Source organism: Bufo bufo, chromosome 3 (genome assembly GCF_905171765.1).
Source record: "Bufo bufo chromosome 3, aBufBuf1.1, whole genome shotgun sequence".
In the NCBI taxonomy this organism is placed as follows: domain Eukaryota; kingdom Metazoa; phylum Chordata; class Amphibia; order Anura; family Bufonidae; genus Bufo; species Bufo bufo.
The window spans coordinates 664412863-664427197 of record NC_053391.1 but is presented as its reverse complement, the minus strand read 5'-3'; the positions used below and the strand labels follow the sequence as shown (position 1 = coordinate 664427197).

General features: G+C 43.6%; 1 protein-coding gene across 1 annotated transcript in view; it reads right to left on the bottom strand.

The window, feature by feature from the left end:
* Positions 1–201: 201 nt before the first annotated feature.
* Positions 202–14335, bottom strand: part of GPR83 (G protein-coupled receptor 83) — a 49178-nt gene continuing 35044 nt past the window's right edge. The window contains exon 4 of the mRNA XM_040422637.1: positions 202–826. Coding sequence (XP_040278571.1) covers positions 202–826 — 625 coding nt within the window. The remainder of the gene's footprint in view (positions 827–14335) is intronic.

Here is a 14335-nt window from a genome sequence, read left to right as displayed (position 1 = left end):
CCTTTGTGCAGCAACTGTTGCGCAGCATTTCTTCCCTTGCCAAGGTCTTCTTCTTCTTTTACGCCCTTAGACATTCAGTAAAACATACATTTGAATAAAATATCATCCTCATAATTTCTTGAGCACCAGTGAGCAAACTGAAGGATCCACTAAGAGTTTTAGCTGGTCTACTCTCGACCTTTGCTGATTTCAAGTATAAGATTAGCCAACGGACACGATAGGCTCCACAGCCGAGATATCAGTCTTCCCAGACTGGATATTAGAAGATGATGGGAGGGCATGTGACACTAATGACCTCTTGAAGTTTCGGCTTTCAGGCCAGGCCACTCTATAAGAAGGGACGTTGGAGGGAAGTAGGTCTTCCTGAGGTCCAGGCTGCTTCTTGAAAATGTTGAGCAAGGCCTTTAGTTCCGATCTGAAATTGTCATTAAGCCAACAGTATATAAATGGGTTGTAGCAGGTACTGCTCATGGCAAACCAGTGGAACGCAAAGTAAACAGCATTGTTAGTACGAATGATTTGACTTGAGAGGAGGACGACATAACAGTTCAAAGGGAACCAGCAGACAGCGAAGAGGACAACCACAAGCATCAACATCTTGATGGTCTTCTTTTTCTTTCGACGGAGGGCAAAATACTGCTCGGTGGTGACATCTCCGATGGCATTGCGAAGCCACAACTTCTTTGCTACGGTTGTGTAGGCAACAGAGATGATCAGTAATGGTAAGACATAGAGTAAGATGAATGTGGCCAGGTCCAGATACTTCCAGAAGAGGTCAGAAGGTTCCGGAAAGTCAGGGAGACATAAACTTCTGATAGTTTCTTCACTAGAAATAAAAAAGAATAGTAAATGCAGAGTTTTGAAACCAGAGTATTTATGTTTGTACAGGGCTTACAGGAACCTATCATTAGGGCTATTTTGTACAATGTAAAACGCACGTCGGGGCGTGGTGGTGGTCTGACCTAATACGGGATTGCACACTTTGGTTGTTATTATCAATTGCTCTTTTCTTTTTATACATCTTTATTATACTATATTCTCTCGAGTATATTTAGCATATTTCATATACCGGTACTTTCACAGCTACACCGCCACGCTGTGTTTCTAATACCATCCTATTATTTTGCACTTGCACTTTATGTCTATCCCATTGTCCAGCCACCACAACTGTGTTGTTTTTAATCTTTTTAACCAGTTTGTGTATGCCAATCATGCTGTTAATATATGTTTAATAAAAATGTAATGGTGTGACTACTTAGTGATTCATTATTTAACTACATATACTTCTATTGGTTTCTGCAGTCTATTATGTACAGATGTAGTAGAGTTAATACTCATGCTTTATGAGATGTGTTATCTAAACTAAATGCGTTAAGCACACACCTTCAATTGCTTTTCAATGGCTTTTGCTTCAGGATAACATGATGAGTTAAGAAATTTGAGTTAAGAGTTTGAGTGATAACCCTGCTACATCTGTATATGGGTTAAAGTTACTCTACATGGGGAAGTAGGTTTGGTGTTAAAACAGATTTTAGACTAATTCAGGGTACCCTGGGGGGTGGAAGATAGTGGATGGGTTAATGCAATCAGCCTAGTGTAGTGTAGTAGCCAGTTTTTTCTTCCCTGGTGGTCCAGGGTAATAACAGGGTTAATGCCATATTCCTTGGTGCTTTTCAACATTCCTAAGCCAAGTACCCCGACCTCAAATAAATACTTCCCTTCCTGTCCTGGACTGATTATACAGATCAGTGCCGGGCATGGACCATTGAGGGAACTGTGAGACTACTTACAGCTTTCCTATGGTTGAGTATGGTGCTTTATGAGCCCTTTGCCCCCCTGACCCCAGATGTGCACAATATTCATGGTACTGTCCATCTCTCTTAAGTAGTAAAACACAAAACCTTACTTCATTCTTAAAATATACCGTGCCTTGAAAAAGTATTCATACCGCTTGAACTTTTCCACTTTTTTCACATTATACCCACAAACCTAAATGTATTTTATTAGGATTTTAAGAAATAAACCAACACAAAGTAGCAAGTACTGTATGTGTAACATGAAAAGAAAATGATACATGGTAAAATTTTCAATAAATAAAAATCTGGAAAGTGTGGCGTGCATTTGTATTCAGCCTCCCTGAGTCAATACTTTGTAAGACATCTTTCACTGAAATTACAGCTGCAAGAATTTGGGGGTATGTCTACCAGCTTTGCACATCTAGAGGCTGAAAATTTTGCCCGATCTTCTTTGCAAAATAGTTCAAGCTCAGTCAGATTGGATGGAGAACGTCTGTGAACATCCATTTTTTAAGTCTTTCCACAGATTCTCAATGGGATTTATGCCTGGACTTTGACTGGGCCATTCTAACCAGGGCCGTGTTTAATATTGATTGGACCCTGGGCGAGAGGGAGAACACAAGTGCCGCTGCATTCATGGGTCCATACTTTATTAACTAAAGCAGGACATGTAGGGCATACATGGGGGATGTCACTGCACTTACTATTATTTCTGGGCGCCGCTCCGTTGCGCCACTGTGGCCTCCCGTTACATTTTCCTGCGCTGTATGCTAAGTAACAGCATCGGAACACCAGGGAGGAGACATCAGCTTTTCTCCCTGGGCGTTCCTTCTCCCTGGCTGTAGCGCTGTCCAATCACAGCTCAGAACGTCACAGCCAGGGAGAAGGTGAGTTTTTTTTTTCTCCCTGGCTGTGATGTTCTGCTCTGCGATTGGCCAGCGCTACAGCCATGGAGAAGGAACGCCCACAGAGAAAAGCTGATGTCTCCTCCCTGGTGTTCTGATGTTGTTACTTAGCATACAGCGCGGGAGAATGTAATGGGGGCAACTGAGCGGCGCCCAGAAATAATAGTAAGTGCAGGGACATCCATCATGTATGCCCCACATGTCCTGCTACTTAGTTAATAAAGTATGGACCCATGAAAGGTCCTCCAGTGGCCAGCGGGGCTCAAGAGGCAGTTGCCTTGGGCCCCCCAAGAGCAACTGGGCCCGGGGAAGCTGCCCCTTTTGCCCCATGTTAAAGACGGCCCTGTATGGACCCATGAAAGGTCCTCAAGTGGCCAGCGGGGCTCAAGAGGCAGTTGCCTTGGGCCCCCCAAGAGCAACTGGGCCCGGGGAAGCTGCCACTTTTGCCCCATGTTAAAGACGGCCCTGTATGGACCCATGAAAGGTCCTCAAGTGGCCAGCGGGGCTCAAGAGGCAGTTGCCTTGGGCCCCCCAGGAGCAACTGGGCCCGGGGCAGCTGCCCCTTTTCCCCTATGTTAAAGACGGCCCTGATTCTGACACATGCTTTGATCTAAACCATTCCAGTGTAGCTCTGGCTGTATGTTTAGGGTTGTCGTCCTGCTGGAAGGTGAACATCCTCCCAAGTCTCGTCTTGCAGCCTCTACCAGGTTTTCCTCCAGGATTGCCCTGTATTTAGCTAAATCCATCTTCCCATCAACTCTGACCAGCTTCCCTGTCCCTGCTGAAGAAAAGCATCCCCAGAACATGATGCTGCCACCACCATGTTTCATGGAGGGGATGGTGTGTTCAGGGTGATTAGTGTTAGTTTTACTCCATTCGTAATGTTTTGCATTTAGGCCAAAAAGTTCAAATTTGGTCTTATCTGACCAGAGCACCTTCTTGCACATGCTTGCTGTGTCACCTGCAAACGGGGAGTCTTATGGCTTGCTTTCAAAAATGGCTTTCTTCTTGTCACTCTTTCACAAAAGCCAGATTTGTGGAGTAAACGACTAATAGTTCTCCTGTGGAAAGTTTCTCCCACCTGAGCTGTGGATCTCTGCAGCTCCTCCAGAGTGACCATGGGCCTCTTGGCTGTTTCTCTAAATAGTGCTCTCCTTGCCTGGGCTATCAGTTTAGGTGGACGGCCATGTCTTGGTAGGCTTGCAGTTATGCCATACTTTCCATTTTCAGATAATGGATTGAACAGTGCTCCATGAGATTTTCAGAGATTGGGATACTTTGAGATACTTTTTTTTATAACCTAACCCTGCTTTACAATTCTTCACAACTTTATTCCTGACCTGTCTGGTGTGTTCCTTGGTTTTCATGATGCTGTTTGATCATTAATGTTCTCTAACAAACCTCTTAGGCCTTCACAGAACAGCCGTTGGTCACACCAGATTTTATTTAGGGGTATCAGAGTACAGGGGGCTGAATACAAATGCACACCACGCTTTTCAGATTTTGCTACTTTGTGTTAATCTATAATATAAAATCCCAATAAAATACAATTTTGTTTGTGGGTGTAACGTGAAAAAATTTGGAAAAGTTCAAGGGGTATGAATATTTTTTCAAGGCACTGTAGAGAAAGAAAGTAGTGATGGCAAGGTACAAGGATTGCCTCCATTCATAAGATGAGAAACTTTTCAAATATTAACCTAATATAAGGTACAGACCAAAAGTTTGGACACACCTTCTCATTCAAAGAGTTTTCTTTATTTTCATGACTATGAAAATTGTCATTTCACACTGAAGGCATCAAAACTATGAATTGACACATGTGGAATTATATACATAACAAACAAGTGTGAAACAACTGAAAATATGTCATATTCTAGGTTCTTCAAAGTAGCCACCTTTTGCTTTGATTACTGCTTTGCACACTCTTGGCATTCTCTTGATGAGCTTCAAGAGATAGTCCCCTGAAATGGTTTTCACTTCACAGGTGTGCCCTGTCAGGTTTAATAAGTGGGATTTCTTGCCTTATAAATGGGGTTGGGACCATCAGTTGCGTTGAGGAGAAGTCAGGTGGATACACAACTGATAGTCCTACTGAATAGACTGTTAGAATTTGTATTATGGCAAGAAAAAAGCAGCTAAGTAAAGAAAAACGAGTGGCCATCATTACTTTAAGAAATGAAGGTCAGTCAGTCAGCCGAAAAATTGGGAAAACTTTGAAAGTAAGGGCTATTTGACCATGAAGGAGAGTGATGGGGTGCTACGCCAGATGACCTGGCCTCCACAGTCATCGGACCTGAACCCAATCGAGATGGTTTGGGGTGAGCTGGACCGCAGAGTGAAGGCAAAAGGGCCAACAAGTGCTAAGCATCTCTGGGAACTCCTTCAAGACTGTTGGAAGACCATTTCAGGGGACTACCTCTTGAAGCTCATCAAGAGAATGCCAAGAGTGTGCAAAGCAGTAATCAAAGCAAAAGGTGGCTACTTTGAAGAACCTAGAATATGACATATGTTCAGTTGTTTCACACTTGTTTGTTATGTATATAATTCCACATGTATTAATTCATAGTTTTGATGCCTTTATAGCCATGAAAATAAAGAAAACTCTTTGAATGAGAAGGTGTGTCCAAACTTTTGGTCTGTACTGTATATAAGACACACCTAGGTTTTAGAGGAGGACAATAAGAAAAAGAAATTTTGAACCAAAAGGTGTGCTTTTGGTGGGTTTTGAACTAATGGTGGTCTGTGGATGACACTATTATGGGGGATCTGTGGTTAACACTGTTATGGGGGATCTGTAGTTAACACTGTTATGGGGGATCTGTGGATGACACTGTTATGGGGGATCTGTGGATGACACTTCTATGGGGGGAATCTGTGGATGACACATATATAGCATCTTATGCTATATATGTGTCATCCACAGATTCCTCCCCCCATAACAGTGTCATCCACAGATCCCCCCCATAACAGTGTCCCTGTGTAAAATAGTGAATGACCCCCAATACAGGGGGTGGGGGCCGGCATCTGGTGTTGTAATGGCAGCGGGGCCCCGTGCAGTCACTGTATTCTATTATACTAGGCCCCGCTCACTGTATTATTAATAGGTAACGTGTAGGCATGGGCGCTGTTTTAAACTATAGTAATCCTCTGCAGCATAGAGTAATCCATCTAGTACGGTAGTCACTTGAAACTCCTGGAGGCAGGCCGGGCGGGCGGCAGCAGCGTTACGTCATTCACTACGTAACGTGCCTGCTCCTCCCACTTTATGAATGAAGCAGGCGGTGCAGGCGCATGACGTAGTGAATGAAGTTACGCTGCCGCCGTCCGCCCGGCCTGCCTACAGGAATTTTAAGTGAGTACCGTACTAGATGGATTTCTCTATGCTGCAGAGGATTACTATAGTTTAAAACAGCGCCCATGCCTACACGTTACCTATTAATACTACAGTGAGCGGGGCCCGGTGTAATAGAATACAGTGACTGCACCGGGCCCCGCTGCCATTACAACACCAGATGCCGACCTCCACCCCTCCTCCCTCCCTGCTGATACACCGCCGGCGTGGACCTTTTCAGATCAGGTCATCAAGCCATACAACGACATGCGCAAAAAACAAAAGTATGGTACAAGAAGTTGGCTGTCCATCTGACCCAAGTTGCTCTGTACAATGCCTTTGTGCTCTACAAATATGCTGCAATTCCTTTCTGCAATTTCAAGAAAAAGTTATAAAATCCCTGATGTTTACTGACTAGGAAGCAGGCCACAGTGCATCTGGCAGTGATGTCTGTAGGATAATTCCTGGCCAGCATTTCCCCACAGATATTCCCCCCCACTGAGAAAAAAAACTCCCAGGCTGTGAGCTGTGCGCCGCGATTGGCCAGCGCTGCAGCCTAGGAGAAGGAGACGCCCACAGGACAAGGGAAGACCCGCCTACTATAACTTAAGGAGCAAAGGTACCGGAGCCTATAACGAGAGAACGGAGCGGCACCCCCGGGGATAATAGTAAGTGCAGTGAGATCCCCGGGCGGCGCTCTATATGGCAGCATACTCAGTTCACATACGGTAGTTTATACAAGTGAAAGGTCCTCTTTAAAGCTGATTTCTTTTTTGGGTTCACCTCAAAAACTCTGCATTTGTCCAGCAAAATCTGCCCTCCAAAATCCTAATAGCTCTCCTTCCCTTCGAAGCCTTGTTGTGTGCCCATACAGCAGTCTATGACCACATATAGGGTATTACCATATTCAGGATAAAATGTGTAACAAACTACGGGGTGCATTTTGTCTTTGAATTCCTTGTGAAACAGCAAAATATGGGGCTAAAGCTACATTTCATTGCAAAAATGTAATTTTTTTATTTCATTGCTCAGTGTTGACAATTTCTGTGAGACACCTGTGGGGCCAAAACAATCACTGCACACCTAGATAAATTCATTTAGGGGTTTAGTTTTCAAAATGGGGTCAATTTTGGGGGGTTTTCACTGTTCAGGTACCTCTGGGTCTCTGCAAATGTGACATGGTGTCCCTAAAGCATTCCAGCAAAATCTGCCCTCCAAAATCCTAATAACCCTCCTTCCTTTCCAATCCTTGTGTGCTCATAAAGCAATTAATTACCACATATGGAGTATTTCCGTATTCAGGAGAAAATGTGTAACAAGCCACGGGGTGCATTGTGTCTTTGAATTCCTTGTGAAACAGCAAATTATGGGGATAAATCTACATTTCATTGCAAAAAATGATTTTTTTTTTATTTTACGGATCAGTGTCGATTAATTCTGTGAAACACCTGTGGGGCCAAAACAATCACTACATGCCTAAATACATTCCTTGAGGGGTGTAGTTTCCAAAATGGGGTCAATTTTTTTTTTTCTTCCACTGTTCAGGTACCTCTGGGTCTCTGCAAATATGACATGGAGTCCCAAAAGCATTCCAGCAAATTCTGCACTCCAAAAACCACATGGCTCTCCTTTCATTCTGAACCCTACCATGTTCCCATGAAGAGATTTATGACCACCTAAACTGACCACGTAAACTGCAGAATTAGGGTAATGAATATTTAATAATTTTTTTTGCTGTTAACCCTTGCTGTGTTACAGGAAAAATAGGTTAAATTGGAAAATCTGCACAAAAAAGTGAAATTTTAAAATTTCCCCTCCATATTGCTTAAATTCCTGTGTAACACCTAAAGGGTTTACAAAGTTTTTAAAATCAGTTTTGAATAACTTGAAGGGTACACTTTCTAAAATTGGTCAATTTATGGGTGGTTTCTACTATGTAAGCCCCACAAAGTGACTTCATAACTGAACTGGTTCTTAAAAAAGTGTTTTTTGGAAATTTTCAGAAAAATTTAAAAATTTGGCAAAACCTGATTGGCGAATGTAACCCTTTTGTCTTTATCCTACAGATCCTGATTCTCTTTCCCCTCATGATTATTCATGTAAGAATATGAAACATGCATGTTAGCAATAGAGTAGCGAAAATATAGGGTTATTGGTCAGGGACAGGTTCCAGACAGGGTCGCCCTTATAAAAAAAAAAAATTAGGCTAGGGCTACACTTAACCACAGGGTCAAAAACAGGGGCGAACAGTGATCCTAAATAACCCCAACACTGAAAGGCGATTACAAGTCCACAAGGGAGCTGACCCGTATCTATCTGGACCTTAGTTGCCACATCGAGGGACCTGTCGTCAGAGTGGTAGGACTACGGTTTATCTTTAAAAGTGCCGCTGTGCACTATATGTTCCTATTTGACTAATTATTGTTGTTTTTCCATTTATATTTATTTTGATTTATCTAAGGGCTACATATTTTAGATACTAGAATAAAAGATATATTTTAAGTTTCACAATTGATCACCCTTATAATATTTGCCTGTGGATACATTGGTGATCTACAACTACAAGAATACAAATAACATTTATAAGTATTAAGCATAGTGTAGCATGTACTATAACATTACATTAACACTGAAGCACATAGTAAAGTGGCTGTCTGTATATTAGATTGCATGCCTAGGCATGTCTGCTGGGCAGAACATATAATGTCCCCTATAAGACCCCCAGTGGTTACTGTCTAATGCCCCCTATAGTGCCCCTGTAGTTATAGTGCTTCCCTGTAGTGCCCCAGTAGTTTAATGCCCTCCTGTGGTGCCTCTATAGGAATAATGCCCTCCTGCAGTAACCCAGTACTAATAATGCCCTTCTGTGGTGCCCTCAAAAGGTATAATATCCTTCTGCAGTGCACCAGTAGTAATAAGGCCCTTCTGTGGTTCCCCCAATAGGTATAATACTTTCCTGTAGTTTCCCGGTAGTAATAAGGCCCTCCTGTGGTACCCCAAATAGGTATAATATACTCCTGTAGTGCCACAGCAGTAGGAAGGCTCTCCTGTGGTGCCTCTATAGGAATAATGCCCTCCTGTAGTGCCCCAGTACTAATAGTGCCTTCCTGTGGTTCCCCCAATAGTTATAATACTTTCCTGTAGTGTCCCGGTAGTAATAAGGCCCCCCTGTGATGCCCCAAATAGGTATAATATCCTCCTGTAGTTCCCCAGTAGTAATAAGGATTTCCTGTGGTGCCCCAATAGGTATAATATCCTCCTGTAGTGCCCCAGCAGTAATAAGACTTTTCTGTGGTGCCCCATATAGGTATAATGCCCTCCTGTAGTGCCCCAGAAGGTATAATGTCCTCCTGTAGTGTCCTAGTAGTAATAAGTCCCTCCTGTGGTGCCCCCAATAGGTATAATACCCTCCTGTAGTGTCCCGGTAGTAATAAGGCCCTCCTGTGGTGCCCCAAATAGGTATAATATCCTCCTGTAGTGCCCCAGTAGTAATAAGTCTCTCCTGTTCTGCCCCCAATAGGTATAATATCCTCCTATAGTGCCCAAGTAGTTATAAGGCCCTCCTGTAGTTCCCCCTATAGTTATAATACCCTCCTATAGTGCCCCAGAAGGTATAATGCCCCCTGTAGTTCCAGCAATACTTATAGTGCCCCCCAACAGTTATAATGGCCCCCACATAGTACCCCCATGTAAAATGACCTCTTCAGTGTCCCCAGTACTTGCAAAGGCCCCTGTAGTTATAACCAATCTCCCAGTGGCTCCAGCAGGTATAATGCCAACATTTAGTGCCCATAGCATTCACAAAGCCCCCACTGTGGACAAGATATAAAAAAAATACTCACCTGACTTCCTACTGCCGAGGTCCAAGTTGCAGGCTTCTGGATTCAGATGGGCATGTTGAAGTCACCACGCCATCTGTGTCTTGGCGCAGGCATGCGCGATGACATCATCACCCCGCCTGAGACCCGGAACAGGCATTTGCACGGCCAACCTCCCGCGATGTTCTATAAGCAAGCGGCCATAGTAATTCAACTGTATTGCCGTCCTTAGGTCGGCGAGGCAGTTGTTTAGCTACCAGCCGTAACATTGTGGGCCTTGGACAAAACATCAGGGGCTCAAGCCCCAAATGTTTTGACCTAGCGACGCCCCAGGGCTCGACCTTGGGTGCTTTTTTAAGATACCTGAAGGTGCCTCATTCATCTGTACAAACAATTATACGCAAGTACAAACAAGATGGGAATGTCCAGCCATCATACCGCTCAGGAAGGAGACGGACCAAAGAGATGAACGTGCTTTGGTCCGACATGTGCAAATCAACCCAAGAACAAAAGCAAAAGACCTTGTGAAGATGATGGCAGAAGCTGGTAAGATTGTGTCAATATCCACAGTGAAACGGGGACTTATCAACATGGGTGAAAGGCCACTCTGCCAGGAAGAAGCCGTTACTCCAAAAGAAACATAAAAAGCCAGATTAATGTTTGCAAATGCACACAGGGACAAAGACCTACATTTTTGGAGACGTGTCCTGTGGTCTGAAGAAACTAAAATTGAACTTTTTGGCCATAATTGGAAGCCTAAGAACACCATCCCAACTGTGAAACACGGGGGGGGGGGGGGGGGCAGCATCATGTTGTGGGGTGGTTCTGCTGCAGGAGGGACTGGTGCACGTCACAAAATAGATGGCGTCATGAGGAAAGAAGATTATGTTGAAATACTGAAGCAACATCTCAAGACATCAACCAGGAAGTTAAAGCTTGGGCGGAAAAGGGTCTTCCAAATGGACAATGCCCCGAAGCATACTGCCAAACTGGTTACAAAGTGGCTTAAGGATAACAAAGTCAATGTTTTGGAGCGGCCATCACAAAGCCCTGATCTCAATCCTATTGAAAATGTCTGGGCAAAGCTGAAAAGGCAGGTGCCAGCAAGGCGACCAACAAACATGGCTCAGTTACACCAGTTTTGTCAGGAGGAATGGGCCCAAATTCCGACCAACTATTGTGAGAAGCTTGTGGAAGGATATCCACAAAACGTTTGACCCAAGTCATACAATTTAAGGGCAATTGTACCAAATATTAATGGAATGTCTGTAAACTTTTGACTTTGCAGAAAGCAATAAAAATGCCTTAAAACATTCTCTCTCTCTCATTATTCTGGCATTTGGCAAATAATAATAATGATGGTAATCCTAATTGACCAAAAACAGGAAAGGTTTATTCTGATTTCATGTCAGAAAAAAACTTGAGAAAAACCTGCATATGAGTCTTTTTATATAGTGTATGTAAACTGCTGTTTTCAACTGTATTTTCATAACATATCAAATATATTTAACACTGGAGAGGTCACGAATATAGGACATGGCTTGAACCAGAGTTAAATCAGGAGCTGAGCAAAGGAGGACCTCGGGGGCTTTTGCCCCTTCTGCAAAAGCCCCTTTTGCCCCGGGGGGCTAGTGTACTAAGATGGCCATTGTATTAAAGGGTGTCTGTCACCAGGAGATTTACTGATAGACCAGGCACAATGTCCTGTAGGTCTAGCATAGCCAAATGTAATGATACCTTTCACATAGTGATCCGTTGCTTCATTCTATATGTCTGGTACCAGCAACCTCCGGCACTGCAGGAGTTCTGAAACTACAACTCCCAGAAGGCCCCATTCACTTTTATAGGAGTTAGAAGAACAGCCAAACATGTTTGCATGCTGGAAGTTGTAGTTTCACAGCAGCTGGAGTTCCAAAGGTTGCTGAGGGTGGGCCCAAGCCCTCTTTGCACCTTTGCTCCTCCTGCTTCCTCTGCCGCCCTCTCCCCCTCCTTCCTGATTGACAGGTGAGATAACTATGCTGGAGCCTGGCCCTGTCAATCAATAAGAAGAGGGAGGAGCCAGCAGGAAGCATAAGGAGCAAGAGTGCACAGAGTGACTTAGGTCCGCCCTCAGTGCACTTAACTGTTCATTTGCATATGGATTAAAAATACTATTTCTCCAGAATGAAGCTTCGGATCGCTAAGTGAAAGGGATGATTACATTCAGCTGTGTGAGCCCTACAAGGCATTGTACCTGGTGACAGATTCATTTTAAGATACAGGACTAAGAAAAAAATAATCTATTTTCCCCCAAGAGAAACAAGGGTGGGGCAGGTATCTCTGTACAGTCAATACAGTATATCATGTATGATGCAAGTCAAGGATGATAAGACTTTAATAGACTGCGAGATTCTAGAAAACTATAAATCATGTTGCCTCTATTGTGCCTGCGCCATAAATTTAAACTCTATATCGGTCTCTGCCTTAATGATGAAACACATGTGTTATACAACGGATAAGGCCCTCCATCTGCCTGCACTAGAAGGCCAGCTAATTGATTTCAAGCTTTTCTAGACTTCATCTTGGAAAATAATGGTGTCCAGCTGAGCCCCCCCGGGTCCGCGCGGTAGTGCTCCGACTCTCTATTAATCATACCATATCTGATACTGAGATGTAAAAGTCAATTACAGTAAACAATGGGGGGGGGGGGGGGGGGGGGGCACACCACTATCTGGATTGATTGGAACAACTCGTTAGATATGAATATAACACATGTATTTAAAAAGTCAGAAACAACATAAACATAATATCTCAAATTTGCCATGAAATAAAATAAACAACAAGTTTTCTATGTTTTCCAAAACTAGTCGCAAGAATCTATGGCTAGCTGTTCCAGCCTATAGATTTCAGCCAGTAACTAGACAATACTGTTCGCTGACCAAAACATTAATAATTTGACCCCAAAGATATAGTTGGCGTTTGTATCATAAAATTCACTGCTGGTACATTTCATCACATATTTTTCCTTTCCTCGCACTCTGATTTGACATATATGTTTTCAGTTGTTGCAACAATGTAATGATATCCCGTTATTTCACTGTGTCAGCAGCAAAATCCCATTGTATGTTGGTGTTAATGTCCCGCTTTAATGTAATGTTTCACTTTATAGAGTTGCAATCTCCTTGTGTATTATCAGGGTAGTGCACTTACCGCTACTGTAGAAGTCCTTTTTGTTCCACGTTCGTTGTCAGCACTGCTACAAGTTCACCGGCGCACTCCTCTGGATACACGTGTCCGGACCGGTACTTGCCGGGTGGTTTGAGACTCTAGTTACGTATTGTGCTGACACGTTGAACCCAAGTCACCGCTGCACCTTTTTCACTGTAATGCTTTTTCCATCCTTCTATTGTGGTTTTTCCGTGCTTACTGTTGTCGACGTCTGGCTTATGGTGACAAAGCGCCAAACATGTTTCGGAGCTGCGGCTCCTTCCTCAGTGGCTATAAATCACCTCTATAAGCCCAGCTTTATATACACCTTCCTTCATTCACCTTGATTAGGTTGGAGGGATAAATCCAAAACCTGGGCATGGATCTTATACTCATGGGCATGTATTTCTAATATCACGATACTATTTCATCACTCATGCAATTAAATTATCCTACTTTACACACATTTTCCATTTTCTGCGTTGGTGGTGCGTTTTTAAGCGCATTTTTTCATATACATGCGTTTTTTCTGTGTGCACTCATTTGTCCTTGCTGTGTATCGTTTGCGTTTATCTGAATATATTTGTCATTCTCATAATATGGTTATACTAAATTTTCTTCATTATACTTACTCTAAGGGTTTCATTGTTTGTAAAAAAATATATATATATTTTATGCTAATTTGTGCTACCTGCGGTAACGATGCGGTTTGGATGCTTTTTTTTTAGAGATGGGACGGGGGATTCGTCGAATCCACGAATCCCTCGAATCTTGCTGGATTCGTGAGATTCGTGGACTCGAATCCCGACGTATTTTGCCTGAAACGAATCCGACGAATCCGGTGGGAGGGGGAGCTGGGGGCCGGTGCGTTCACTGTGCTCCGGCCCCTCCGCTCCAGTAGTTATAAAATGTGTAATTGTGATTAATAATCATGCTGCCCCCTCTGTCTCTAGTATTACATTCAATAAATCTTACTTACAGGGCTACTGCTATCGTAACAGGCCGGCCGGGCAGACAAGCGGCAGCGTCACTGACTGACGTCACCTGCCTGAGATGCCTGCTTCATTCATAAAGCAGGCGGCTCAGTGAGGTGACGTCAGTCAGTGACGCTGCCGCTCGTCTGCCCGGCCGGCCTGTTACGATAGCAGTAGCCCTGTAAGTAAGATTTATTGAATGTAATACTAGAGACAGAGGGGGCAGCATGATTATTAATCACAATTACACATTTTATAACTACTGGAGCGGCAATGGGGGGGGTCTGTGGATGACACTGTTAAGGGGTGGGGGGTGGGTCTGTGG